The sequence below is a fragment of the Dichomitus squalens genome (assembly GCF_000275845.1).
Source record: "Dichomitus squalens LYAD-421 SS1 unplaced genomic scaffold DICSQscaffold_5, whole genome shotgun sequence".
NCBI classification, from domain to species: Eukaryota; Fungi; Basidiomycota; class Agaricomycetes; order Polyporales; family Polyporaceae; genus Dichomitus; species Dichomitus squalens.
Genome location: NW_006766887.1, coordinates 299,849 through 324,785, shown reverse-complemented (window position 1 = coordinate 324,785; position 24,937 = coordinate 299,849). Strand labels below are relative to the sequence as shown.

The window sequence follows — 24,937 nt, the reverse complement described above, 5'->3', positions numbered from 1 at the left end:
GGCTATCGCTCGTAACCCTAACCCCGTGCATCTCCAGGAACCTCTTCACCGATTGGCAGTTCGCTTGCGGGTCGCTCACGCAGGACATGGTACAGAGAACAGGATTGGGTATATTGCAGAGGCGACAAGAGTATGACGAATCGATCTACGGAACAAGAAAGGGAGAGCAATTGCAAAGCGGTAGAGAGATTGGCCGGCAAAGTTCAGGGTACAGATATACCGGATGCTGAAGAGGTATAGCTTGAAACTGCGCGCGGAGGACAACCTCAAGATGTAGCACACGCTAAAAGGACAAGGTGTCACTCACAAACAGGTCGAACATAGCACAACTTCATTCAATGACGTCCCCGTCTTTCAATAGAAGTTCGTCATCCTCGTTCTCGTCGGCACGAAGAGGTTCCGGATTCGTCCGCATTCTAATGGTTGGCCAGCCTTCGTGTTTGCGCCGCGTGCTTGAAGAGCTAGAGCTAGCCTGAGTGACAGTCCCAGAGCGAGTACGCCTCGTGGGGAGCCTTCGAGAACCAGAGGAGCCCGAAGTAGAAGCACAGTCAAGAGAACCCGATGTAACTAGCGCAGAAGGTTTCGTGTAGTCGGATGCCCGGATGGTATCACCACGTTTGCGCCCAACCCGACCCGCTTTGGCGGAGGTCCACCGTGCATCTCCTTCGGACGGATCAGAAGAGAAAACCACGCCTGAGTCATCAGCGCGCTTAAAACTCGACCACTTCTGGTCCTCTGATTGTGTAGCATAAAGTATAAGCAAGAGAAACATCGTCGGAAGGACCTTGGCATGAAAAACGCGCAAACGCGCAGTCGGCACTCACCATCTAGGCCAAGCACCGAGAACAGGTCCAACAGCTCGTCACCTTCAAGGTCCGGTGCAGCCTGAGTAGGACCGAGACCGAGACCAAAGCGAGAAGGCGGTCCAGCAATGTTCCCCCGATCATCCGAGGGGTCCTGAGGCCGCAGACAGTCTACAGAACCAGTAAGAGCCTCTGTCACATTCACCTTAGATCCGATCCTAGTCTCTAGATTGTTGGGTGAGTTGCTGAGCGAGAAAGCGGGCGCAAGCTCTGACTCCAAGACAAGCGGGTGAGCCTCAGGAGATCTAGATCCTTCCGAAGCAGGAGGCCTCGGAAACCGCCCCGTTTCAGACATGATTGCAGAGAAGTTGAAGGATGACGAGAAAAGACTGTCGCTAGAGAGATGGACTATAGTCCGACGGCGCCGACGCGGAACTTCGGGTCGGCTGGATCGGGAGTCTGTCGGAGAGCTGGGGAGGCTACTATCGGACATATCCACGTCGCTGTCGTACCTGAAACTCCGGACAGGAGGAGGAGGATCAGCATCAAGTTGCGGCATGAGACCGTGTCCCCAGGCGCCGACAGTGAAACCCTTTCGTGTCCGCGGAGGAGTCGATATCTGCATGGGCGCATCGATGAAGAAAGACGCGTGTTCTACAGCTGTGTCCCCTCTTCGACCTTCGGCGTCCAGCTGGGCAGCCGCTGTTGGATGTGAAAGCGCTGTTGTCGCCGAAACAAGCCAATCTTCACAAGTCCGAGGGTCCAGCGCTGACTTCGATGCAGGGGTAGAACTCGAACGGCTATGATGCATGCGTGTAGTTGATTTTCCCTGGACTCCCGGATCCGTCAGTCCGATGGCCGTCGGGGTAACTCGAGATCCCGCTGCCCCTGATGTCGCCTGGAGGACGTTGCGATCGATGACCTTTTCCTGAAGAGCGTCAACGTGAGAGAGAGCCCGAGAGTGGTGCACCAGTCGCACCCGAACACCGCGGGAAGTGACACTGGGCGAAGAAGCGCGGGAGTTTGGTCGACTGCTGAATGGAGAAGCGAGAGGACGAGAGCCGACCCGAGCAGCATTCTCTTTGAGGTTGCGAGAGCTCGTCCGTGACAGCATCTTCTTGGCGACTGGCAGAGGTGAGAGTTTGTCTGAGAGTTTGTCCGTCGGTGCTGGAGCTGACCTAGTAGGAGAATCTGTCATAAATTGGTCCGACGGCATCGCGAGCCCAGGAATACGAATTTGGGAGGCCATGGGTGCATGTCTATCGCGCATATAGTCACTGTTTGATGAAGCCTCGCCTTCGAAAGTCGAGGCCGCCTTTTTCCTCTTTGACGGGCGACTGTCTGGTACTACATTTGGGTTTGTACTGTCCTCGGCACTGTCGGTGGCTCTGATGGAGCGTGAGACCAAACGCGCGCGTTTGTTCATCCTACCAGCCATCACAGAGAAAGCAACGTCTTCTCGTTCTGGACTGAGCGCTCTGATGGGCGAGGATTGTGTAACATTTGTCTCGGCCTCTCTGGGTCGGGTGCGTCGGCGCGAATAAGTGGTGAGGGGCCTGGAGGAGGGAGGCATGATTGCGGGACGTGGAGGTGATCCTGGAGGACGAGCAGGTGAGTGTTGGTGTCGATGACGACGTGGGCCAAACCTGTGCAAACATATTACACGTCTACGAGCGCCTGAGCATGTTGCAAGCCCAACTCTGCTCCGCCTTCGCTCACTTTGTCGACTTTCTTGAATGTCCTTCGTTCTCTAGTTCGCGTCTGCTTTCTCAATCACGCATATAGTCTGCCTGGTGCACCCCGTATCCTACAGCTCCCATCATGGTCGTCACACGACGCACCCCCGCTGCCCCCGTGCCTACTTCGCGCAACCCTTCCTCACAACCTATTCCCCATATTGCAAAGAAGCCAGACCAAGACACGCAGAGCCTACCCAACAAATCAAGCCCTCTCTCTAATGGAACCACACTCGATACCACTAATAAGGCACATGTTGGGGAGACGGACAGTTCCGTGAGTGTTCTGATATCTACCTTCGTCTCGGTTACGCTGTGTGCGGCTCTTCGCGCCAGATTCTGCTCGTGGATGCCCGTCTACTTGTGCCTCTATGAAAGAGAACGCGCGTACGGGATGACCTAGAAAGGTTAACGCAACGGTCTTTCCTTTGTCCCGACTTCCACTTAGCGCCATGACCTGTGAAGCGGCCTGGTTACCTTTTGAAACGTCTGTAAAGTTCGTCAGTTTACCAGGTGGGGACCGCCCACCTCATCGCGTGTTGCCAACCGCATTGGAACTATTTCCGTTGCCACAATCATGGTTGACGCGGTGGGCTTGACCTTGGGTCGCTATTGCTGGATACATTCACTTCCGACGAAGTCACGCGTCGGGCAGTCGGAGACAGAACTTCCGGTGCCCAAACTGTCGCGATTTTGGTTGTTCCAGAATCTGATTCGCTTTGTTGACTAATGTTACGATGTAGTGCTCACGCGTCTCATCCTTTAGCCTAGCGCAGCGTCCAAATCGGTGAAGACAAAAGGGAAACAGAAAACCAAGAAGGGCGGAAAAGTAATGAATAGTTTCGTTTTCCCGCGAGCCTTCGCTGAAATTTTACTCCAAGAAGCGATCTAGTAATTCCACGGGCTTCATGGAATTTGTTTTCCGCCTGTTCCTGCTCTGGTTTACCATCTATACCCTTGCGATCTGTCCGGAAGATCAGAACCTAAAATCACCGGTTTGTCGCGGCCTCGCGCAGTATCGGGCTCTCGTCATCGAACCGTATATCCTTCCGCCGATTCAGCACGCACTTGCTCACCCTGCGGTGGCCCCTTACGTGGAGAAAGCCAAGCCGTATGCCGACTACGCCGTACGCACAGCGAAGCCTATCGCGGCTCGGATCCACAAGGAGTTCGATGCCCGCGTCGTTCCGCAATGGAACAAGCGCGTCGTGCCGCTTTACCACAAGTACGCTGTGCCACAGCTACTGAAATTAGATGCGCAAACCGCACCATACCGCACCCGGGTCGAGAAGGAGTATGAGCAGTATCTGGCTCCCTACGTGCGGCGCACCGCCTCCACCTTGCACCAGCTGCAGGAACAAACCCGTCCATACGCTGCCTTTGCCGCCCAGAAGACGTATCAGGGTTATCAAGCCGCACGCCCTCATGCTCGTCCTGTGTGGGAGAAGATCAAGGCGGTCGTCGCGCAACTTGCGGCTATCTTAGGCGAGCAACGGCGACAGTTCGTGGACCCCCACGTTCAGAAGATCTGGGAGCATGTGAAGGAGATGAGTGGTCAACCCCAGGCGCCTCCTGTATCCCAGGCCCGAAGCGCCGCCTCGTCGCAGCTGTCCAAGGCCTCCTCCCAGGTTTCCAAGGCCTCGGCGAAGGCTTCTTCATCCTTGTCCTCCGTTGCGTCAGCTGCCGTGTCTGGAACCTCCGCTATTTCGAGCTCGGCCGCTCAGACCGCATCTATCTTGCGATCAGAAGTACTACCTGTCTCGCAGGCCACGGACCGCGTGAAGTCGTCTGTCGCTGTGGTAGGTGGCCAGGCGTCCTCGGTATTATCGAGCGCATCCGATTTGCTGAAGTCCACCACGCCGGCGATTTCTGAGACCGCATCGTCCACGCTGTCTTCCGCCGCAGGAGCCGCAAGTGACGCCGTTGTCCCACCGGTCTCATCTCTTGCCGCGGAAGCCCAGGCTGCCGTACATGGCTCCTTGAACAGTGCGGCATCAGTCGCCCAGGAGATCCCTTCTGTCGCCTCCTCGGTGGTAGAACATGCTACTGCAGCAGTTCACGACGGAGCCAGCGAAGCACTGTCATCCGCAGTGCATGTGGCGGGTACAGTAGCTCCTTCCGACTCGGAAGACTTGATTGGTTCTTCTGCCGTGGCTTCTAACACCGCCACGCTCGCCATAGCGTCCATCCCAGATGTTGCCGATGCTGTTCCCTCGACCGTTAGTCCTGCCGAACCAGAGGTCCAGGTGCAGGAAAACGACGACTCTGACCCCCTGTCCGATCTGGACCTGGACGCGTTCAAGGCCGAGCTCGGTCTCTCGGAGGAGGAACTGCTTTCGGATAAGCCTTCCGAGGACACCAGCCCATCCCAGCCTCAGGTCGAGACCGACGAGGAACAGGAAGCCCGTCTCCAAGCTCGCCGCGAGAAGACTGCACGTGACCGCGCAAATATCGAGAGCCGTCACGCCAAGTGGGAGACTAAGATCATCGAACAAATCCAGGTAAACAAGAAGTCTCTCCGCAAGGCTCTTGTGGCGATCCGTAAAGCTGCCGTGGTCGAGCTGAAGGACAACGAGGAGATCCGGAATGAGGTAGACAGCCTTGTTGAGGACGGCGAGAAGTTCCTCCGCGGTGCCGAGAAGTACCTTGCCAACCTCCGGAAGGAGGGTAGGTCGATTGAAGAGAAGAGAAAACTCTGGGACCGTATCGTTGGAAAGGTCGAGGAGAAGTTTAACGACCGCCTCCGCCAGACCGAAACCGTCGTCAACGGCTGGTACAGGGGTGTTCTTGACAAAGAGCTTGCGGAGGTATGTATGGTAACCATAAAGTAAGATGAATGTTGCTTACGATGTTTCATGTCTGTTTCAGGTGGAGAAGCTTACGGCGGAAATCAAGGATCTTGCGGAGCGCGCTCAGGCTGACATCGGTCTCGATTACGCGTACCTCGACGACGTCACGTACCAAGACTGGCAACGTTACCATGATCTGGCTCGTCGTACGTCATTTCTGGATGCTGTTGATCAGTTTCGCTCAGTTGCTAACCTACGCCTATCTGCAAGGGAGCGAGAACTTCACTGCGCACGCGCACAGCGTCCAGGACGGCAGTCACCAATCGCCACCTATCAACCCAGTCGTTCCTGCTATCCAAGAGCTTCAGGATGAAGTCCAGGACGTGATCTCAGGCTTCAACGCTCGTCTTCGTAAGATTAAGCGCAATGGCGCTCGCGCATTCGGCAGCCCTGAAGCCGCTGACGAGGAGGATGAGGATGGGACCGCGTCTATTCTCCCCATCGAAGACCCACAGCAAACCGAGACGCCCGCGGAAACCGGTGTCCCCCCTGTGGTAATCGGTCGTGGAAAGGAGGAGGTCGAGGCTGCGTTGAACCGAATCGTGGAGGCGGACGCCCAGAAGACCTCATCCCCGGACGAGCGCGAAAAAGTCAAGGATGCTGACGCCGTCGCGCGAAGTCTCAAGGAGGATATTGCGAGCGAGGAGACGTCCGAGGCAGCGCCCCTGCATCAGGAGTTGTAAACCTTGCTTATGTGGCGTATGGCTAATTGATTCCTAAGGCTGTGTTTGTGAGATGCGCTTGGGCTGAAGGCTTCTAGGGAGCGTATTTGTTCTAACGTCTTCTAGGCTTGAACCCAGGCACAGTGCCCTGTCCTTGGCGCCGTCACAACTCTATTGGAACCTTGCATCCGTCTCTTGTGACCCCCGCATTATTTATTCGGAAGGCTTGGCCTTCCTGTGCGTTGGTTTGCTGTACGTACATCAACCACTGCCCTCCCTCCCCTACCGTACTTGCGCAACATGCTTCGTTATATGGTATCCATATGTTATGTTTAGTACCGGCTGTGCTATCGTTAAGAGTATCATCCAATGTCTCCATCCGCTGCATTCCGTCATGTCATGCGATATCTGAATTTCAACCTTACGGGAGTTGGTGGTTCGTTCGCTGTTCCCGGCCGGTTGCGGGCGGGTTTAACACTCGTGCACTACATATTAGGTCTCAGATAGATCGGTCAACATTAGAATATCTACGTAGAGGTGGCGAGGAGCAAACACAACATGGCCACAAAGCAAGTACAGTTGAGAGCGCAAAACGGGGTTCAGCGTATGTACACGAAGTTCCGCGGGACAGCCCACAGCAACTTCGGAGCGCACGGGATCAAAAGTAGCTAGCGATGTTACTCCTCCATAGCGTCTTCGTCTGTCTGCTTCCATCGGAGATTGCTCTCGTAGAACTCGATGAGCTGACAAGGACTGGTGAGTAACCGATGACGGCTCCTGTGAAGGCGGTGACAAACTTTGTAAGGTATTTTTTTCTTGCAAACGTCTGATGTCTCTCTTCCTTGTCCTTTACCATTTTTCCTGGGGCGATAACAGGCACAACGTTAGCCGTCCATGGACTGCAAAGCCGGGCACCGCGACCGGAGGTACTTACAGCGTGAAGTAAACCAACAACGTGTTGTTTTCCGTGCGCTCAACGGTGTCAATTGACTGGACGAGATGTTCCCAAGTGGCGAGATCCTTCCACTTGGACATGTCCGCGTAGTTACTCTCTTCGTCAAGTTCCCCCGCGGCCGCCGCGCCGCGCTTTGTGCCCTTCGCACTAGCTCCCCCTGTGCTCTTTCGCGGCTTCTTCTTCGGTGCCTCGTCCTCCATGTCCTCGTCTTGGTCCTCATCTACAGGCTTGGTCTGCCCTTTGGAAGGCCGGCCACGCTTCTTGGCGGGCTGAGCTGGCTCCTCGTCCGACTCCTCTTTCGACTTTGGAGGCTTCACCGCGGGCTTGGGCTTCGCGTCTGACTTGCGCTTCTTGCCTACCTTTTTCCAATACTCGTCGATGAGCTCCTTTGCGCCTCTTCATATGCGCACGCGGGGTGTCATAGTGAGCCGTCAGCACGCGTCTCAGCATGGGGTAGATGCCAAGTGCACTCACACTGCGTCTTTCTCGTCAACCCAGCTATTGTGCTCCTCGCCATAGCCCTTCCATTTGACGAGGTAGCCTACTCTGCCCTGTTGACGCGTGAACACGCGGTCAGCGAATGCCGTTCGCGCGCGGACTGCGAACCGTGTGGAGCGTGACACGCACCCCGGGGAACGTCCCGTGTTTCGCGTCCAAAATGGCCTCAATCTCGTACTCCTCCTCTTCCTCCCCGTCAGAGCCACTGCCTTCCTCCTCTTCCGCCGCCACCGCGTCCGAGGCGTGTCCTTTGTTCGCTGACGCGTTTCTGGACGCAGACGTGGACTTCTTGGCCGACCTGGGCTCCTCTTCCTCACTGTCAGAGGCAGGCACTTCTTTGATGGTCGCCTTGGCCATTGGAGTGTGGGGGGTACGCGAGAGAACGAAAGAGGAGGGTGTGGCAAACGACGTAGTGATGGCCAGTGGTCAAGACGCTGTTGTGCACTGGGCGTGCGAACTCACGCGTGACGTGCGCGCCCAACCGCCCATCCCACCGCATATGTAGTACAAACGAACCAGGTACAAACAGCGAATGGACTCCATTATTTGCGCGCGGCGTTTGGCGAAGCAACATGGACATGCGATATGGAGAAACGGAGTCCTTGGGTAGAATACACATTGAGATTACGGGCTAGCGAGAGCCACAGCAGGACAAAGACGTGGTTGCACAGGACGCGTACGAAGAATTGCCTCTCGAACCAGGGTCGATGCCGGGTGACTTCTAGTCCCCTCCGCGCCGACGCGACGGACTAGCACTCCGTCCACGACCTTCTCTTCCCCGGCCCTTTTTCGGCCCTGCCGGTGGTGGCCTGACAAAGGCAAAGTCGCATTGCAGCGGCTGCTCCAACAGAGTCGTCCCGGATGCGCCATCAATGGCTGCCTGCGCTTCAGCCATTGTTTCATACTCCACCAATGCATAGCCCTAGTCATCGAGGATGAGTATCATTGGTACCATGCTGACAGACCCCAGGGTCAGCCTCGAGCACGGAACGCACCTTGACATAACCCGTCCGTCTGTCAAGATTGAGGTGCAAGTTTTTAATCTCCCCGTACTCTGCGAACTTGTCCGTCACGTCCTCCTCGGTGGCCTCTTCGTGGACGTTTGTGACAAGAACGATCCATCCTTCGACAGCTATGCGTGGAATCGATCTGTGTTAGCACGACGGACGGCGGGCAGGGAGCGCAGCAGTTTGAGGACTACTCACATCGTGCAGCCCGAGTTTCTGAGGTTTGTCCCGACTCCACCCTGTCAAAGACTTGCTCGGAGGTGACAGCACTCTCGTTTCCTGTAACACAACGACGCACGTTAATGCTACATGCTCGCCTGGAACAGATTCGAGCTAAACATACCTGCAGCACTCTGAAAACCCCGTCCCTTCCTCCTGACGACCCCCCCTGTATGGCAAGATGTCAGGTAGAGGCTAGCATAGATAGCATTAGAGCAGACCGTCATCAATGTTCATCCCGTCGTCGGACATGGTAGATGCTCGGTAGCGGAGGACGTGCTCGCGACTCGAACGATCCAGCACCGACGCGTTCCAGTGACAGGCGCCGGCTCTGCCATTCTGGGACACCCAGGAGACCTCCGGAGTCCGGAGGCAGCCCCGGAGGATAACGGGGACCGCCGTCGCCGTCAGGGTCAAGATTATATTACGGGGCCAGTGGTATTTGGTCGCCGCTATCCGTGAGAGGTTGAGCACCAGGTGAGACGTCGCTGCACCGTTGCCAGTTTACCGCCAATATGCCGCTGGACTGTCACTGCAGATGCAGACCGACGATCTGAACCATGGCCCGGACAGCGGGTGTCGCGACTTGGCTTGTAGGCCGGTAGAATCCGTTCCGCACAGCTTCTAGCGGCCCAGCTACGTGATACATTACCCACCCTGCCAGACGTACCCTAGTCCGTGAGGTGGCTTGTTGACTCGCCGAGGAGTCATATCCTCTTTTGTACAGTACCCACTCGGGAGGCCCCGCGATGGCCGCGTGCTGCACTCCATAATAACGTTTCACGGCCGGGAACCTTGACCAACCAGGTGCGCAAGAGACTTTCAGATCAGTCGCGTACCGCGGCGTGATGCGTGTCATGCACAACATCAAGCAAGTTTCCAAGTAAGCATTTTCCCCTCTCAGCGGTCGTGTACCTTAACCATTCTATCGTTTTACGTATGCACGGCCCCTTCAGATCTTTTTCTAGACTCGACTCTTTGTGTCCCACGCGCCGCGCGGTCTCAGAGCCGCTCGTCCTCGCGTTGAATAAAAGACCCTGCAGTGCCGTCATAGGCCTCCCTATCCCTCGTCGGTCATTTCGAGTTCTCTCGTTCGCGTCTCTATTCTTCTTCTCATTTATCTTCATTTTCTTACTCTACTACTCTTTCAATATGTCGCTCATTAACCACCCTTGCATCATCTGCTGCCGACCCACTTCCATGTGGTGCAGCCGCTGCCAAAATGCATGGTACTGCTCTCCGGAGCATCTCCAGAGTGTAAGTCCGATGTCGGCTTTTACGCGTCGCGCTTCACCCTGACCACTTCCGCGTATTTAGGATTGGCCCCGCCACCGTCGCGAATGCATCCCGACGAACGCGCCACAGCCCCAGTACCCGAACATGATCGCGACGCCGCCGCCCGCCCAGGCAGAACTTGTCTCTGTGTCGGCGCTGTTATTCATGCCACACGAAGGTAAGATTTCGCGCGACGCGTCCCGACCATGCTTGCTGCGGGCTGTGCCGACTAACGCATTTCCGTTTTCGTAGACCGCGTGAAGGTGACGACAGTGCAGTGCCGCCCGCAAGGCACAATCTCGCAAGGGATGTGCCCCACGCCCCTCGTCCAAGACTGGTTCACGGAAAGTGTGCCCAACACCATCATCCTCACGCAAGGATTAAATGGCGAGCCGCTTCGGTTCCCTCTTCACATATGGTACTGCCCGACATCGCTACAGCGCGGCTCGCCGGTGAATCGCGCGATATATCGCATAACGTCCGGCGCCGCGCAGAAGCCCTGGTGCGGTCCTGTCATCGTGCTCAAGTTCAACGGATCTCGACGCCAAGGCTACGCAGACGCAGGGACGAATGATCTCCCTGCCCTATCGGCTTACTTCCTCGCCTACAAATGATCTTGGTTGTGACGCGCGCCGCTCATTCGCACACAGCCCCGCAGTTGTCACCCGCAGTGCGTCATTGTGCACACACAAAAGAAACCGTGCGGTATAATCTGTACATATCTTCTTGAGTAATTGCTACCCCTTGTCGTTTGCTTGCTTTCGCACACCGTACATACCTAGATACCTCTGTCTATAGTCGACGTCTCATGGACTCCTGTTGTAGCTACGTACGTACATGAGTCGTTGTCGCTGTCGCACTGTACCCATCGCATCTTATTTAGAGTTCCTTATGCATTGGACAATCACATGAATCGTCACTTCCCCAGGTTCGATTCGCACCAACGCATGCTTCAAGAGCGCTTGGGCGAAGGCCCCGAGTCGCCGAACTCGAAGTCTGATTTTTGGCTGAGGAGGGTGGGCCTGGACGGGCGCGCATTTGACGATCCGAACCATAAATCGAGATCTGAATGAGAGATGTAGTCGCCATGCGTCTGGACCTGAGTTCGGATTCTGGAAGGCCAAACGCGCTTCGAGCATGCTTCCGTCGAAGGATGGGCGGTGTGCCTTACAGTATGGTGCCCCAGTCGTCCCAATCTGTCGGACTCATCTCAACAAGTCCCACCCACCACGAGGCTCTCATCCGCTCGACCAAATCTTTGATCTTCGGTGTATATAGCAGACCGGACTAGGCCTCTCGAGTCCATGCGTCCTTGACTTCGCCGGTTACCCAGAGGCTTTGCGGGACCCTGAGTGCGGCACACGTCTTCGCTGTCTACACGCTCGCCGCGCTCCATCTTTTGAACCTTCGCTTGCATATGATTTTCCCAACGTCGCCTCCGATTTGGAGCAGGATCAGCCGGACCCGAGCGCATGCGTCCCCTTGCACCACGGATGTCATTTCTCCGGCTGTTCCTTCAACGGGATTTCGTCGGGCGTGACTACGCTCGCGCTCAGCCGTAGCGCTACGGACCTTTTACCGAGTTGTTGGGAAGCCGGGCGAAGCGGATCCCCCGCGACGACCATTATAACTCAACGCCGTATGCCGGATGTTCTGCGTGTATCTTGCTCGCCATATCGATCAATCCAGGAATGTAAGTCGCCTATTCCATGTCGAGCGAGACTTCTTCACCAAGAGCACGCGCTCCTTATTTATGTGTTTGAGACCAGGGATATTCTGCCACGCTCACTACTGAGCCCAGCCTACGCACAGTTTTCCTTCCGTGATCGCAGGACGGAAATGATCGTGGCACGCCATGACCCAAAGTAGCGGAGGCTTGTCCCACCCTGGCCGCGTAAGTATGCTTCCGACATCGAACCATTCATGGATGCGCGAAAGTGACGATCATCGCAGGTGCCTTTTTCGTAGCGCGGCCCCGGCGTATATGGCCTAACTTGTTCCTAGCCGGTTTTCGTACAAAGGCTCCGACCAGCATGGACGTTGACTCCAGATTTCTTGGGCTACACCGTATGCACGCCGTCATTCCCTGTCATCCGCATCCTTTCTTCTAAGTCGTAAGTTACCGATAACACAACACCTCGTCCCACGATGGCTATGACCAGCAGAACTCCGAGGAGCGCAATTCGATTGTTCTATAGGCGAGAACAACATGTGCTACCCCAGGCACATCGGTGATAGGACTGCTCCACCACGGCAGCAGCAGAGCCGGGTCCTTGGGGGACCCCATGCTCAGTTACAGCTCAGTCGTCATCGAAGTCAGCAATTCCGGCAACCTGCCATGACACGCTACCACGCCACTGTGCGCCGGTATATATGCTGGCTGAGTGGCGAAGTCGAGATCAACGCCAACACAGCAATCCCGAATATGAAGTACGAAGTATCATCGTCAAGTTGCGCGGGTTGGTGCATGCTGCCGCGAGCGCGTTACGGCGGCAGATGGGACGGCGCTATTGCACTTATCAATACTACGTAGCGACCCGGGCAGTCTGACCACCACAGCTCAGTCTCTCCCGTGGATAAGAACGTCAGCGCGCCTAATCACTAAAGACACTGCCCGCAGTTACCTGCGCAACGGACGTAAAGCTACTCGGCATGTCTCCCAAGTCATTCTTCATCATCCTCATAACTCGATTCGCCCTCCAATCCCTCTTCGTCATCGCCCTCACCCTGCTCTTCGTCGTCTACATCATTTTCATCATTTTCATCTTCGTCTTCCTCCACCGCTTGGTTCTGCGCCGGCTGTGGTGGGACCGGCGGGTGATTTGACGTCGTCCCGTTCGCCATTTGGCGAGCTTGCGCGGCCTTCTCTGCCTCCTCCCGCGCCTGATCGACCGGGAACAAGAGGTCGAGCGCGAGGTCTTTCCAGCGAATGGAGCCGTTCACTCCACCGCCTCCGTAACCCATGTCTTCAAAGAGAGCACGCGAAGCGGGATCGTATGGCCGGCGGGGTAGCGCGGCCGGGTGTTTGATACTCAACGGGTTGCCATACGGGTAAGACGGATGCACTTGAGAAGGAAGTACTGTTTATGCACATGTAAACAGTCAACGATACGTGTACATCCGGTGGCGGCATGACCAACCTTCCGATTCCTCGGGATTGGGGGGTTTCAGGTGTGGGGCCACATCGACGTCTGCAAGGGAGCCAAGTCGAGCAGCGGGTTCCATACGGCTGCCTGACTGCGTACCCTCTATGGACAAGTCGCCGTTGAGATAGTCTGGTGTACCGATGGTGTCTAACACCTCGATGTCATGGCGTGACATATGCAAGTAGCAGAACGTGAGATCCTGCATAAATTGTATCAGAGGCTGCGGCTTTCCCGAAGCAAGAGAAATTACAGACAGTCATGCTGTATGTGTTTAGGTGTGGCAAGATCGCTTTCAATGTATCTGCTGCCCACAGTCCAATATAGTCTAAGGAGCAAGGGGAGACTTGCACTTGCAACCACCTTTGTACATTGAAGCGCGGGAGGGGCGCGACGCGCGGAGATTCTGCGGTTCAGACTCCGACAGGCTGTGAGCATGGACAGCCGAGTCGCCGATTCGTCCTCGACCACCTTCTCGCAGTGCCATCCGACTTGTGCCTTACAACGCGTCTCTCACCAGGGCAGTGGTTTGCACCCAGTCCTGCATTCGCTCGACTGAATTCTAGCTCGAGGCTCGGTTTGGTGCAGCCAGCCCGAGTAGTCGGTTCCCGTGTCAATACTCCAGGAGCCTTCACTTCTGACACTTGAGACCACAGAGCGACTACTGGGCCGCAACAGACGGACAGATGGCGGAACTGCCGCTTCCGACAGTCTTAGGCCTACCGGCTGTGTCTGTTTCCCCGTCCGTGCAAGGACTGCAATTTTCCCAGGACGGACAAGCCGTACTCCTGACGAAGTATGCCGTCTACATTTTGGTACTGTTTCGTTGCTTGCGATCGTCGCGCTCTGATTGATCTCCCGTCTCAAGACCCCCGACCTGGGTGTCAACGTCCATTCCTCGGTGATTAAGAAAATTACGGACATCAAGCCCTCTCCCCGCGGTATCGTTCGACCGCTGGGATGGCTGAGGACCATGATTGAATATGATCGGTCTCTTCCTCATCAATGGCCTATTGATTGCTCAGGTATTTACGTTGCCCATATATGGCAACGGAACGCTCAAAAGGCACCCGAACAGAGTGGGGCACCGTTTCTCTAGGCTCGCTTGACCCCTCCCTCTGGGCAGCGACGCTTTCTCCTAGCAATCTCACCATGGACGCAGGGTGCGGCAGAACGTGTGCTCTGCCAGTCCACCAGGCACGGGGTATCTGACGGTGGTATCTTCCGTTCTCACAGATGCGTGCTCGCGCTGCTAAACTCGAACCTTGAACTAACCATATGGAGTGCGAGCAAGAACCTTCTCACAGGAGAGTGGGTTATGGCAAGCCGATGTCTTCGTAGCGCCATCCATGAGACATTTACGAAAGCTGCTGACAGCTCGAAGATGTCACATCCTCTCTGAAAATCGTGGCCGTTGCCAAGACGCAGGGTTCGGCGTTCAAACAGATGTTGCAACTGCAGTCTACCTGTGCGTGGGTACTCATGGGGCCCGGGCCTGGTTTTCCGATAAACCTTGATTGGTAAACCTGCTCTCAGGTATTGAGTGGTCCTCTCAGCCTAGTTGGGGCCTCACGCCCGCTCCACGCGTTGACGCGTCTCTGTTGGCGGTGGGTAATCGCGCCGGTTCCGTTACGTTTCTCAGGTTCGTCCGCCATTTCCTTCTCTCGATGGTCCGCCGCCCACGACGCATGCCCAGATACAACAGAACCAACCGACGTATGGTCGTTGTGGAGGAAGTTTCGGTCTCTGATAGATGGGTGACGCAGCTCGCATGGTCTTCGTGGAGTCTCATCCAAGATGGTACCTGTAAGTACGCTACAATTTCACAGCTTATACAATTCTACTATGGTTGCAGGCGAGGCGATGCTGGCGTGCGGCACGTCTGATGGGTCGGTCACCATCCTGACTGCCCGACAGACACTCACTGCTAAGCCTGGTATCACACAATTTGTGCAAACCCACCAACTCCATTTGAGTGTTGAGCCTTATGACGGGGAGGCATGCGAATCTGACAGAAGAGCTATCACCGCCATGAGGTGGGCGAATGTCGCTGAGCGCAGCGTGAGCTTCCCTTCGCCGCACTGCGCTTCTCTGGAATTCGACTAGACTGAACTCAACTTTATATAGCCGATTCTAATATACCACAAGGCCGGCGTTCTGTTCCTATGGTCTCCATCCTTTGGAAAAGCAGCATGGTCAGGCTCGCGCACGCTGCTGCTCCGAACGCAGAAGCGCTCCGTGGGGTCGACGGCGCTTAGTCCATGTTCTGGCATCTCCTACATACCAACTCATGACGTGTGTGTGGTCTCTCTGTCGGATGGATCTTTTCATGCCATTCGAAATCTCTTCGTCGACCCATCGTTGGACCAATCGTCATCGGCAAACGTATCGTCTGAAACGCTGTCCGCAGCCTCCCGCGCTATTTTCGTTAGGGCTGAACCGGAGAAGGCCTCATTCAAAGACGTGGACAGGACTAACGGGATGACTACTTTCGACGGCCGTGCAACATTTTTGTGGATATACGAGTACGTTACTCCGGCGTCACTCGAAGGTGCAATTGGAGAACTCGTCCTATAGAGCATCACGTCCGACAGATTTCAGCTACAAGCACGACGCAAAGCATATCAGCACATTCGTTGTGGCACAACTGTGGGAGGAAAGTTTTGGCGATGGAGTCATCTCTGACCTGGCGGAGCGCGTCGGTCATCCCTCAAATAGTATGTTCATACACTGCTTCTATCATGGAGATAGTGACTGACAGCTTGCGAAAGGTAGCGGGGAGACGCCCTTGTCTGCTCTTCGTGCAATCCTTTGGCAGCTCCGGGAGTCAGTCAGGATCCCACGCATACACTCGGGTATACTGAAGGTTCTGTATCAAATCCCGTTGAGCGGCGCCCTCGCGGATTTCCACATTCCACCATATGCCGGAGATTGGACATCGGATGTATCCCGCGAAGTTCGAGAAAGCTTGACTACGCATCTCTTCGGATGGGACAGCACTCAATCCCTGCGCATGCGATATGCCGTAGCGGTCTTCTGTCAGGTGAGTCGGGTTGACGGTGACGCCGCCGAGAGTTTAATCCACTGTGTCACCGTATCACGTCACCGTACCACGATGCCGTTGCAGAACCACTCAGAGATGCCCGACGTGCAGCAAGAATTTGCCAAGGCTGCCAGTCTATTTCTGGCGGGTGTCCGAAACCATGTCCAGGCCACGTTGATACGGCACATCTCGGCCTTAAGTGAGCTACTCAATCGTAAGCCTGTCCCTCTCGTACAGTTAGTCATCGATGCAGGCGCTGACCACAGTCGTACAGAGGATGACATATCATTTGCCCATCGCACCATTCATCAGGCCGCCACCGCAGGAGCGCCCCCGACGTTGGCTAAGGAAGCCGAAGAGCTTCGGAAGCAACTGTTACGGTCTACGCCGCACCCTGAGCTAAGCACCGACGCCAGTACCGGGACCGGCGCGCGAACCCTCTCGTCCCTTGACAGCCTGGTCGAGCCATGCCCAGCATGCAATGTCCCGATCCCGCTCTCGCCTGCGGATCCGGAAAGCGCCATATGCGCAAACGGCCACGTGTGGGGTGCGTCTTACACCCGCGTCTACATGCATTGACTGCGCCTTCGCTCTCTTCGCGCCATCATCGCGTTGCTCACAATCCCGCCCCTTGCCACAGCGCGCTGTTGCATTACCTCATACCTGCTCGCCACACCGACAGTACGGACATGCATTGGCTGCAGCCGCAAAGCGTTTCAACCTTCACTCACACTTGCTTCCCCTGCCGTAAACATGCACGCGGCCGAGCCGACGGACGGGGACAGTCACGGAGACCGAGGCCGAGACAAAACGGCGCCCTCACCGCAGGATACCGGCTCAAGCGCTGTCGGAGGGGTCGGAGGGTCATCCAGCGTGCTTCCCAACTCAGCGCGCAACAGTAGGGTTGTGAGAGATCTCCTCGATGCGACGCGGCGCTGCCCGGTCTGCGGGAATAACTTTGTCGTGCTCGTGTGATCTCTCCGGGATCTGCGCGGCATACGTGTTCAGTACGTCGTGGGGCCCAGCCGATCATAAAATGCTTTGGGGTTATGAACCTTGTTTGTACCATGTAGACATGTAGGTGCGCGTGTAAGCATAGTTGGACGCGTGGTGCAACAACGTGCCCTCACGGGGGCCATGTGGAAAGACCACACAGCAGTGTGCGAGTGCCACCGCGATCCACACGGGGAGCCTTCGTCGTGGCAGACCGCAATATACATTGCTTCTCATTGACGCTCTGGAATGACACAATCCGCGGCGGAATCTTTGATCTACATCCCGCTGCACGCGTCTTTCCTTCCATCCGTCGTTCCTCTTACACCTTCCAGCTTCCCAAGACGCTCACCCGATAAGAGCCTGCAGCTTGCCGAAGTCTGGCGTGCCCAAGCCGGTGACCTGGAAAGCAGACGGAAGGAACAGGCGCGGTCAGTACAAGACCTACCACGCGAGCAAGGGTCCTCCGTGGACGGCACACTCACCGGGTCCCACCCGGCGCCCGCCGTAAAGCCGTTGGTCCCGCAGCCGGGATTCGTGCCGGAGGTGATGTCGTTGAAGCCAGGAACGCCCGTCGAGTAAATGAGCGGGTTGAGGAAACCCAAAGGCGACTTTCCCTGCGAGAGACGGAAATCGTTCAGGAGAGATATCACCGCGGCGAAGGTCTGTCATGCGGTAAGCTGTCAGTGAGATAACAGCGAGACAGGGTCCGATCTAGCAATTTTTTTGGTTTGGAGTGAACTAACCGGGGAGCTAGCGCTTGTTCCAGCAACAGACTCGACGCGCCCGCCAATGACGACCTGGAAGTTTTCCCCTTGGGCGGCAACGTCAGGGTACGCACGGCCGGTTGTGCTGAACGAAACAAAAACGCAGGAAGAGAGTATTGACGTTAGTCGGTTCACACATATCCGATCTGAGCCTCTTGAACGCACTTGAACAGGCCCTTGTTCGTGCTACCGAGTTTGGTGAGGAACGTCGAGACAGCGGTGCTCTGGTAACTGCATATACGTGATCGACAATCAGCGTTTGGCAGCCTAGACCGCGAACTTAGCCAAAAATTGTGAAGGGATTACGAACTCGGGGCGCGCAAAGTAGTTTGAGAAGCCTCCACCAGAGAAGCTAACGGCAACCTCCGGGTTGATACGAATGGTGCCACCGACGGTCGTTACGAATGGACAGGAGGCTGCAGCAATTTTAGGACAACCTGTTGAGCCCTTTGAACGTTGCGAGGCCATCTCGTAAAAGACGTACCAGGGAAGTTTGGAAGGAACTTCGTAGTGTTCGTGCCGTCGTTGGAAAGGCAGTCGCCGCCGCCGACGCCGTCGTCTCCGCTGCTGAACAGGATGCTGCTACCACGGGCACCCAACTGTGCGAAAAGATTGCACACGCTAGTGGCGTAATCAAGAGGAACGGTCTGCTCGTCGTCGCCATAGCTTGTGGTGAACTATTCGGTCGACCAATCGTTAGCACCTAGTACTCGAGGTTGAGTTGATAGGCCCACCGTCTGCGGGATCGTGTCCTGTGCAAGGATGAAGTTCAGCCAGTCAAGGTAGGGCTCGTTGGTGTTCGTAGGAGTATTTTCGTCGGAGTTGAAGGGCGGAGAGCCACCAGTGCTGTAGTAGATGTTGGGGGTGGGGAACGAGATACCCTCGGTGTACTGGATATCGAGATTGGCCTGACGGATCGAGTGTATCAGAATGGGACCTCGCCACAAGACCATTTCATACACCACTCACCTCAACACCAGGATCACTTTGATCATCGCCGCCACCGTTAACTTGGACAGTGGTGAATGATGAATTGACAGCATCAGTCCGGAAGCGTTTGAAGAATGTCTATCGAACGATCCGCGATAGAACACGTAGAGACGTCAATAACCAGGACCCGCATGAACAGATGGAAGCCGCACATACCTGCAAGTCCGCACGGTTCGCAAACTCGTCCAAATAGCCCGCAACACCGAGGATGTTCTTGTCAGTGGCGGCGGGAACGTAACTCGAGGTGTTGTAGAGCGCGCGGAGACACGCGGGAGTGATCGTGCTCGAGCAGCTCGATGGAACAGTTGCGAGCGAACTGGGGCCAGTAAGAAGGTGGGCGACGTCAACATCGCTCTCGATGGTCGGCGCGTTCTCCTTAACGAAGCTCGTCGCCTTCATGCTCTTCATTGTACCGAAGTAGGTCGTCGGTGCGACGACTGCGACGTGCTCATGAAGGACGTTAGGCAAGCTGTAGTTCATGGTACGGATCACGTAGTCTTCGCTCTTGCTGTGACGGAAGACGTTATACTTCGTGCCCAGCATCTTCTCAGCCTGGGCTACGGAGACGCGGATGGTGATCCAGTCTCCAGACGGCGACCGCTCAGAGTTGGCAGCGCTGAGGCCGTAGGCGTGTAGCCAGGACTCTACAAGGTCGACGGAGTCGGGATGTGGGGCAATGAGAGCTGCCACCTCCTCTTTAGAGAGGTGCTGACCATACCTATGCAGGTGCACGTCAGTGCTTGCATGTAGTAGCACAACGACGCAATGGCTTACCGCTCATGGGCGGGGTCGCTGACCTCGTAAAGAGCAGCGACAAGGTCGTCGAACCTGTCCTGCTTGAGACCGATGCGCATGTCAAAAGTGTAGTCCGCAGGAGCGGGACCGTGGAGCTCCCATCCACGAGGGACATCGACCCAAGCGTGCTTCACGCCAAAGTCATCCCACCTCTTGGAGACGAGAGGCTTGGAGGCAGCGAGGTGCGCGAGCCCGAGGATGAGAGCGGACGACCAGAACATGGCGACGGATCGTTGCAGACACAATGGTCGCGAAGCCCTTATATACGATCTCCGACGCTCTGGCGACACGGAGAGCGATTGCGCTTCCAGATTTCCTCATGATGTGCTTCGCAGCGCCGCGCGGATTCATATTCCATCGTCGAACCGCGAGCAACGTCGACATGGAAGACGTCGGCATCAGAGTTGATTGTTCAGCCTTGGTCGTTTGACAACTGTCGCAGAGCGGCATTGGGTTCACGCGTGCATGCGAACGCAACATCCAGATAGGGAATTCGTGAGTTGAATGTGAAATCTTGGCGACAACGTGGATCGACTCGGTATATGTAGCAGCAAGCAAAGCATTCAACAGCGAATCTGCACCTTCCATGTATCGTTAACGTTACAGCGCATTGTCAAAGGCAGTACCGCTCGCTACTTACTGTGATGCGGACTCCGCAAAGTCTGATCCAGGATGCTGCCAAGACTGAGACTCTGTCGTAGCTATCCATGAGCCGAGATGGGGCAGAAAGACCTGCGAAGACTCGCAAGAGGATGTATGCCATCTTAGTAACAAGTCAGGCGGCCGACTGAGAAGGCTAACTGATAAGATCACGTTAGCGTGCATCCATGTGGATCACCCGCTTCCTGGAAGATGTGTCGTGTGGTATACCCGCTCGGCCGGTATACTGAATATGACGAGATGCATGCTCAGGGCGATGTGGTGGGAGCGAGGATGAGGGAATATGAGGCGCGTGCAGCTCATCGGACTCGGAGGACATGAGCGCCGAAGGGCTAGATATGCAACATTCAATGCGCCGATCCAGCGGACCGACCGACTCCTCTCGTCCCCGCATACGATGTAATTCTCTGAATCCAACGACTCGTAACTGCAGCAGGGGCGGTAGGATGTGCTGCAGCATTCCAAACCCGAGCTGTCGCGATGAGTCTGCTGAACTCATATGCCGCTCAGTCGAGGCTTATCGGTGTACTACTCCGAGTATGATACGACCCCCAGATAGGTGGGAGTAGCAATCGCACCCTTTTACTGTTCGAAATTTGTGGGCACGGACCGTCGTGCTAGTGCGAACGGCCCGTTGTCTGTCGGCCCTGCGGAAAGCCTTTAGAAGAAGTAGGAGGGCTTGATGCATCAACGCCGATCTGCTCTTCGGCTTCTCGTGGCTTGGTCATTCACTCATCTTTGTCTCTACTAGCAGTCCTCGCGACCCATCCAACAACAATACCTCGTCTTGCATTTACTGTCTCAACGAAGGTAGCACATACACTCTACAAGTCGAACAGCGAGAGCGCAGCATTGCGGAATAGCAGGTTATACTGCTCCACTTCGGTATCAGCTGCATCTCCTGTTCGAGGCTTCCTCTGATACGTGACCATTCAACGAAGTCATTTGAACTTTCAGGCTTCTAGGAATCCCGTCTATCGTATCACGCGGTAGGTCCTCGTCGTCACTGCTCGGAGCCGCGAACGACCGAGAAGCAAGGAATATCTATATAAAATGCGGCTACCGCAAGCCGATGGAGTGGCCAACGGACCATTCGCAATGTTGTGGGGTGTCCTGATCTCTTTCTTTGCCTCTATCGCAACCCGTTCGGTGGTGAAGGGCGGAAGCCCCACAGGACGTGAGCGCTGCCATCCATCTGTCGTGAGGGCTTACTGACTTGTTCTACGTCTAGTTGCGCCAAAGGCATTCTTGAACCTCCCGCTGGGTACGGTCAAGCCTGCGGGTTGGCTTCATGACCAAGTTAGTATACCCAGTCACGTCCCGGCTCACTTTCTACTGACTATGAAGGATAGCTCGTCGTGCAAACCAATGGTTTAGCTGGTCACGAACATGACTTCTATGACTAGTGCGTCAAGAACTACTTCGATACATCCTAGACTGATCGTCCACGTGCGCACAGTGTTTCAGACAGTGACTGGATCGGAGGGACATCCTATTATTCTTATCTAGAAGAAGGTGAGCTGTTGCCAATATAATGTCTACGGCAATTGATATCCAACTGTTGATAGCTGGAAGCTACTGGTTTGTAAGTGCGTGCTCTCCTAGGCTGTTACCGTATATTTGACTTTCTGTCGCACAGAACGGCATGGTTCCAAATGGCGTTCTCCTTAATGACTCGACGATACAGTCGCAGGTCCAGCAATTCCTGGACTACGTCCTTGACCACCAAGATTCCACTGGCTGGCTAGGACCCGAAGTCAACACCACCAAGCCTCGCTACCTGTGGGGTCGATACCCATTCTTCTTTGGGGCCATCCAAATGGTCGAAGCTAATCCCGCATTGACGGATCGTGTTGTGAGCGCCCTCCACAAGTTCGTCTCCCTCGCCAACACAATGCTGCACAATGGCGAGGGCCTCGAGGACTGGGCCCGCACACGCTGGGAGGACTTCGTCATGACTCTGCAGTGGTCTGCTCTTTCTATCCAAACGTCTAAACCTGCCACGCTGATGCAGGAGGTGCCAAAGGCTTTACGACTTTCATCCTGAGGGAAAGGAAGATCTCCTTATCGACACAATGAAACAGCTCAAGTACACGGGAGATCCATGGGAAGACGTCTTCAAGGAAGAGGTCTGTATGTTGGGACTCCTCGAAGACCAGAGAGTTCACCTCTCCCATAGTACTTCCCAAAGATCGCCGTCGAAAATCTCACAAACCCTTTCCCGGAGCTGACTTGGCATGGCGTCAACATGGCGGAAGGTCTTAAGGCTCTCCCTTCTACGTACCGCTTCACGCATAATCAATCGGGTTCGTGTCCTCTGAAATCTTAGTGGTCTATGGACTCACCACAGCCCTACAAAGACCTTGATGTTGCAAGCAAGGGCTGGGACCTCCTGTTCCAGTACCACGGCCGGCCGTCTGGCATCTACGCCGCTGACGAGTACCTGGCAGGGCTCGAAGCTGTCCGCGGGTACGTCCGTCAACTGACTATTCTTCGTCCTTTACGTATCATCTCACCTTGTGTTGTGACGTCACCGCCTGCAGAACTGAACTGTGCCTAGTGGTGGTAAGTGTCGATCAGGCGCGTCGTTGGCTTCGCTGACGGATCCACGTTGCAGGAAACCATGTTCTCGTACGTGTTTGCAAGCGTCCATGACCGGAAGGAGCATGTCCCACATTGACACGCGGTTCTAGTGGTTCTTACTTGTACCAAGTCATAGGAGATCCGAAATTTGCGGACAGGGTAAGCTGCGTGGCGCAGGGGTGGAAGTTTGTCGTCGATGCTGGTGCTGACAGTGCCCTTGTGTCAGGTCGAGCGAATCACGTACAACGCACTGCCCGCAGAACTTACCGGAGGCATGTCCTGCCAACTCGCTCCGGCCACGCTGCGGTGAAGAACGGACGTGACTAACAGTCGTTGAATTTGGCAGATATGTGGTCGCGTCAATACCTGCAACAGCAAAACCAAATCGCAGCTAAAAATATGACACCGTACGTACAGCGACTTTGCTCCGGGGGGTCTCAAGCCCGCTTATTTATTCCACCCCATATGCTGCCATAGGAACCCTTTCCCTGAGGACGGGTGAGTCGTTCGAAACACGTCGCTGCTAACGAAAGGCCAATCAATAACTTGCCATACATAGGCCGTACTCCAACGTTTTCGGCCTCGAACCGAACTACCCGTAAGTCCTGGCGTTTACTTGGCTGCGCGCTGCGTCGAGGTACAAATGCGGTAGATCGGTTGCAACGCTTTGCCGATCCGCCCCGCTGATGAATCTATGGCTCACCGCCGAACACTGCTCATGGATAGTTTCCCAGGTGCTGCACGGTCAACCACCCCCAGGGATGGCCGAAGTTCATTAGCAACGCTTTCGTGGCAACTCCTGACCAAACGTCGCTAGTCCATGTCTATCTTGGACCGTACAGCGTGAACACTACTCTCGCTAATGGTGAGCTCTCGCCTCCTCCCACAACCCAACCCCTACCATCACGTCAGCTGCCATGTGGGCATACTCAATGTCATGGCGGGTCAACGTGGTCTCTGATTACGCCACTGTGATGTTTCACAGGGAACAATGTTGCGGTCTCAGTGGACACGCTTTATCCCTTCAGCGATTCGCTCACTACGACGATCACGGCTGCGAAGGCGTTCACTTACTACGTGCGGATCCCAAGTTGGGTATCCCAAGGTACCATTTCGGTCAACGGTGGAACAGCCCGCCCCGTGTCCCCGTCCAACGGACTACATGCGGTCTCCGTGAACGCGGGGACCACGAAGTTCACGCTGGACCTACCCTCCGACATCACCATCGGTGCGTAAACTTTGCCCTCGGTCCTCTGCTGCACTGCGAGCTCCAAGACTGAAACGGTCCGGCTCAAACATGACAGAGGAGCGTCCGCACGGCTCTGTCGCCGTTCACCGGGGGCCGCTGCATTACGCGTTCGACATCTCCCGCAGCCAGAAGGTGCTCGCGCAGAACGCCCAGCAGCCCTTGGCGGTCGATCTCGAGTTTGACACCACGGAGACGTGGCAGTATGCGATCGACCCCTCGACGCTCGTCTTCCACGGCAGCACGCCGTCCGGAGGTAAGCTCCCGTCCCCGGTCTTCGACTCGGGGCTTCCCCCCTTCACGATCACGGCCACGGCGTGCCCGATTGACTGGGAGGTTGCGGGTGATACGTTTGCGGCTGCACCGCCGACGAACCCAACGTGCACCGGCGCTGTGAAGAACATCACGCTCTGGCCTTTCGGGGTGAGTACTTCGCGAGACACAATGCTGTCATGGGAGGCAGAAGTTATTGACGGTCTCGCTTCTGCGCTCACAGTCGACCAAGCTTCGCATTAGCGAGTTCCCGACGTTCAAGGCAAACTGAAGAAACGAGCGCAATGACATTTTGAGAAATAGCATACTAGTAACAAGGAAGGAGTTGTCAGAAATGTACGGAGTCCATGAGTCGTTAGGCCGAATGAATGTGTTTCAGTGGAGTGGAACGCGGTTGTGGCGAGACGCGTCGCGACGCGTCAAGCCGCTACGTCTGTGGC

The 24,937-nt window shown here is 55.7% G+C and overlaps 9 protein-coding genes across 9 annotated transcripts; 4 read left to right on the top strand and 5 right to left on the bottom strand.

The window, feature by feature from the left end:
• Positions 1 to 331: 331 nt before the first annotated feature.
• DICSQDRAFT_167245 (uncharacterized protein) lies at positions 332 to 1,158 on the bottom strand (the record flags this gene model as incomplete). Its single annotated transcript, XM_007362827.1, has 2 exons — positions 332 to 735; positions 825 to 1,158. 2 exons carry the CDS (start codon positions 1,156 to 1,158, stop codon positions 332 to 334), a joined length of 738 nt encoding a protein of 245 aa, XP_007362889.1.
• A 2,289-nt stretch (positions 1,159 to 3,447) lies between these two features.
• DICSQDRAFT_144775 (uncharacterized protein) lies at positions 3,448 to 6,071 on the top strand (the record flags this gene model as incomplete). The annotated part of the gene is made up of 3 exons (XM_007362826.1): positions 3,448 to 5,346; positions 5,408 to 5,534; positions 5,599 to 6,071. The coding sequence occupies 3 exons, from the start codon at positions 3,448 to 3,450 to the stop codon at positions 6,069 to 6,071; spliced, it is 2,499 nt and encodes an 832-aa protein (XP_007362888.1).
• A 656-nt stretch (positions 6,072 to 6,727) lies between these two features.
• DICSQDRAFT_167243 (uncharacterized protein) lies at positions 6,728 to 7,860 on the bottom strand (the record flags this gene model as incomplete). The annotated part of the gene is made up of 5 exons (XM_007362825.1): positions 6,728 to 6,793; positions 6,848 to 6,911; positions 6,985 to 7,401; positions 7,480 to 7,556; positions 7,633 to 7,860. The coding sequence occupies 5 exons, from the start codon at positions 7,858 to 7,860 to the stop codon at positions 6,728 to 6,730; spliced, it is 852 nt and encodes a 283-aa protein (XP_007362887.1).
• Positions 7,861 to 8,224: 364 nt separating this feature from the next.
• Positions 8,225 to 8,981, bottom strand: DICSQDRAFT_53179 (RNA-binding domain-containing protein; the record flags this gene model as incomplete). The annotated part of the gene is made up of 5 exons (XM_007362824.1): positions 8,225 to 8,425; positions 8,499 to 8,635; positions 8,709 to 8,789; positions 8,854 to 8,898; positions 8,951 to 8,981. 5 exons carry the CDS (start codon positions 8,979 to 8,981, stop codon positions 8,225 to 8,227), a joined length of 495 nt encoding a protein of 164 aa, XP_007362886.1.
• Positions 8,982 to 9,805: 824 nt separating this feature from the next.
• On the top strand, positions 9,806 to 10,929 carry DICSQDRAFT_133766 (uncharacterized protein). The gene is made up of 3 exons (XM_007362823.1): positions 9,806 to 9,986; positions 10,047 to 10,182; positions 10,257 to 10,929. Exons 1-3 carry the CDS (start codon positions 9,882 to 9,884, stop codon positions 10,616 to 10,618), a joined length of 603 nt encoding a protein of 200 aa, XP_007362885.1. The 5' UTR covers positions 9,806 to 9,881; the 3' UTR covers positions 10,619 to 10,929.
• A 1,739-nt stretch (positions 10,930 to 12,668) lies between these two features.
• Positions 12,669 to 13,484, bottom strand: DICSQDRAFT_100675 (uncharacterized protein; the record flags this gene model as incomplete). The annotated part of the gene is made up of 4 exons (XM_007362822.1): positions 13,405 to 13,484; positions 13,250 to 13,349; positions 13,145 to 13,195; positions 12,669 to 13,084 (listed from the first exon to the last, which is right to left on the bottom strand). Exons 1-4 carry the CDS (start codon positions 13,408 to 13,410, stop codon positions 12,669 to 12,671), a joined length of 573 nt encoding a protein of 190 aa, XP_007362884.1. The 5' UTR covers positions 13,411 to 13,484.
• Positions 13,485 to 13,681: 197 nt separating this feature from the next.
• Positions 13,682 to 17,206, top strand: DICSQDRAFT_81034 (uncharacterized protein). Its single transcript, XM_007362821.1, has 14 exons — positions 13,682 to 13,962; positions 14,016 to 14,172; positions 14,226 to 14,310; positions 14,384 to 14,468; positions 14,525 to 14,615; positions 14,684 to 14,789; positions 14,844 to 14,953; positions 15,003 to 15,208; positions 15,275 to 15,672; positions 15,725 to 15,864; positions 15,919 to 16,190; positions 16,275 to 16,404; positions 16,465 to 16,737; positions 16,831 to 17,206. The coding sequence occupies exons 1-14, from the start codon at positions 13,834 to 13,836 to the stop codon at positions 17,163 to 17,165; spliced, it is 2,517 nt and encodes an 838-aa protein (XP_007362883.1). The 5' UTR covers positions 13,682 to 13,833; the 3' UTR covers positions 17,166 to 17,206.
• Positions 17,207 to 17,531: 325 nt separating this feature from the next.
• Positions 17,532 to 20,103, bottom strand: DICSQDRAFT_100668 (subtilisin-like protein; the record flags this gene model as incomplete). The annotated part of the gene is made up of 10 exons (XM_007362820.1): positions 19,715 to 20,103; positions 19,097 to 19,658; positions 18,920 to 19,018; positions 18,685 to 18,858; positions 18,435 to 18,627; positions 18,261 to 18,366; positions 18,116 to 18,181; positions 17,930 to 18,035; positions 17,669 to 17,848; positions 17,532 to 17,585 (listed from the first exon to the last, which is right to left on the bottom strand). The coding sequence occupies exons 1-10, from the start codon at positions 19,954 to 19,956 to the stop codon at positions 17,532 to 17,534; spliced, it is 1,782 nt and encodes a 593-aa protein (XP_007362882.1). The 5' UTR covers positions 19,957 to 20,103.
• Positions 20,104 to 21,349: 1,246 nt separating this feature from the next.
• Positions 21,350 to 24,844, top strand: DICSQDRAFT_178590 (uncharacterized protein). The gene is made up of 20 exons (XM_007362819.1): positions 21,350 to 21,572; positions 21,627 to 21,694; positions 21,748 to 21,800; positions 21,855 to 21,910; positions 21,964 to 21,980; positions 22,035 to 22,363; positions 22,422 to 22,524; positions 22,575 to 22,701; positions 22,756 to 22,864; positions 22,939 to 22,960; positions 23,013 to 23,026; positions 23,089 to 23,137; positions 23,205 to 23,250; positions 23,325 to 23,385; positions 23,456 to 23,476; positions 23,538 to 23,576; positions 23,713 to 23,843; positions 23,964 to 24,206; positions 24,283 to 24,647; positions 24,721 to 24,844. Exons 1-20 carry the CDS (start codon positions 21,449 to 21,451, stop codon positions 24,766 to 24,768), a joined length of 2,025 nt encoding a protein of 674 aa, XP_007362881.1. The 5' UTR covers positions 21,350 to 21,448; the 3' UTR covers positions 24,769 to 24,844.
• The last annotated feature ends 93 nt before the right edge of the window (positions 24,845 to 24,937 follow it).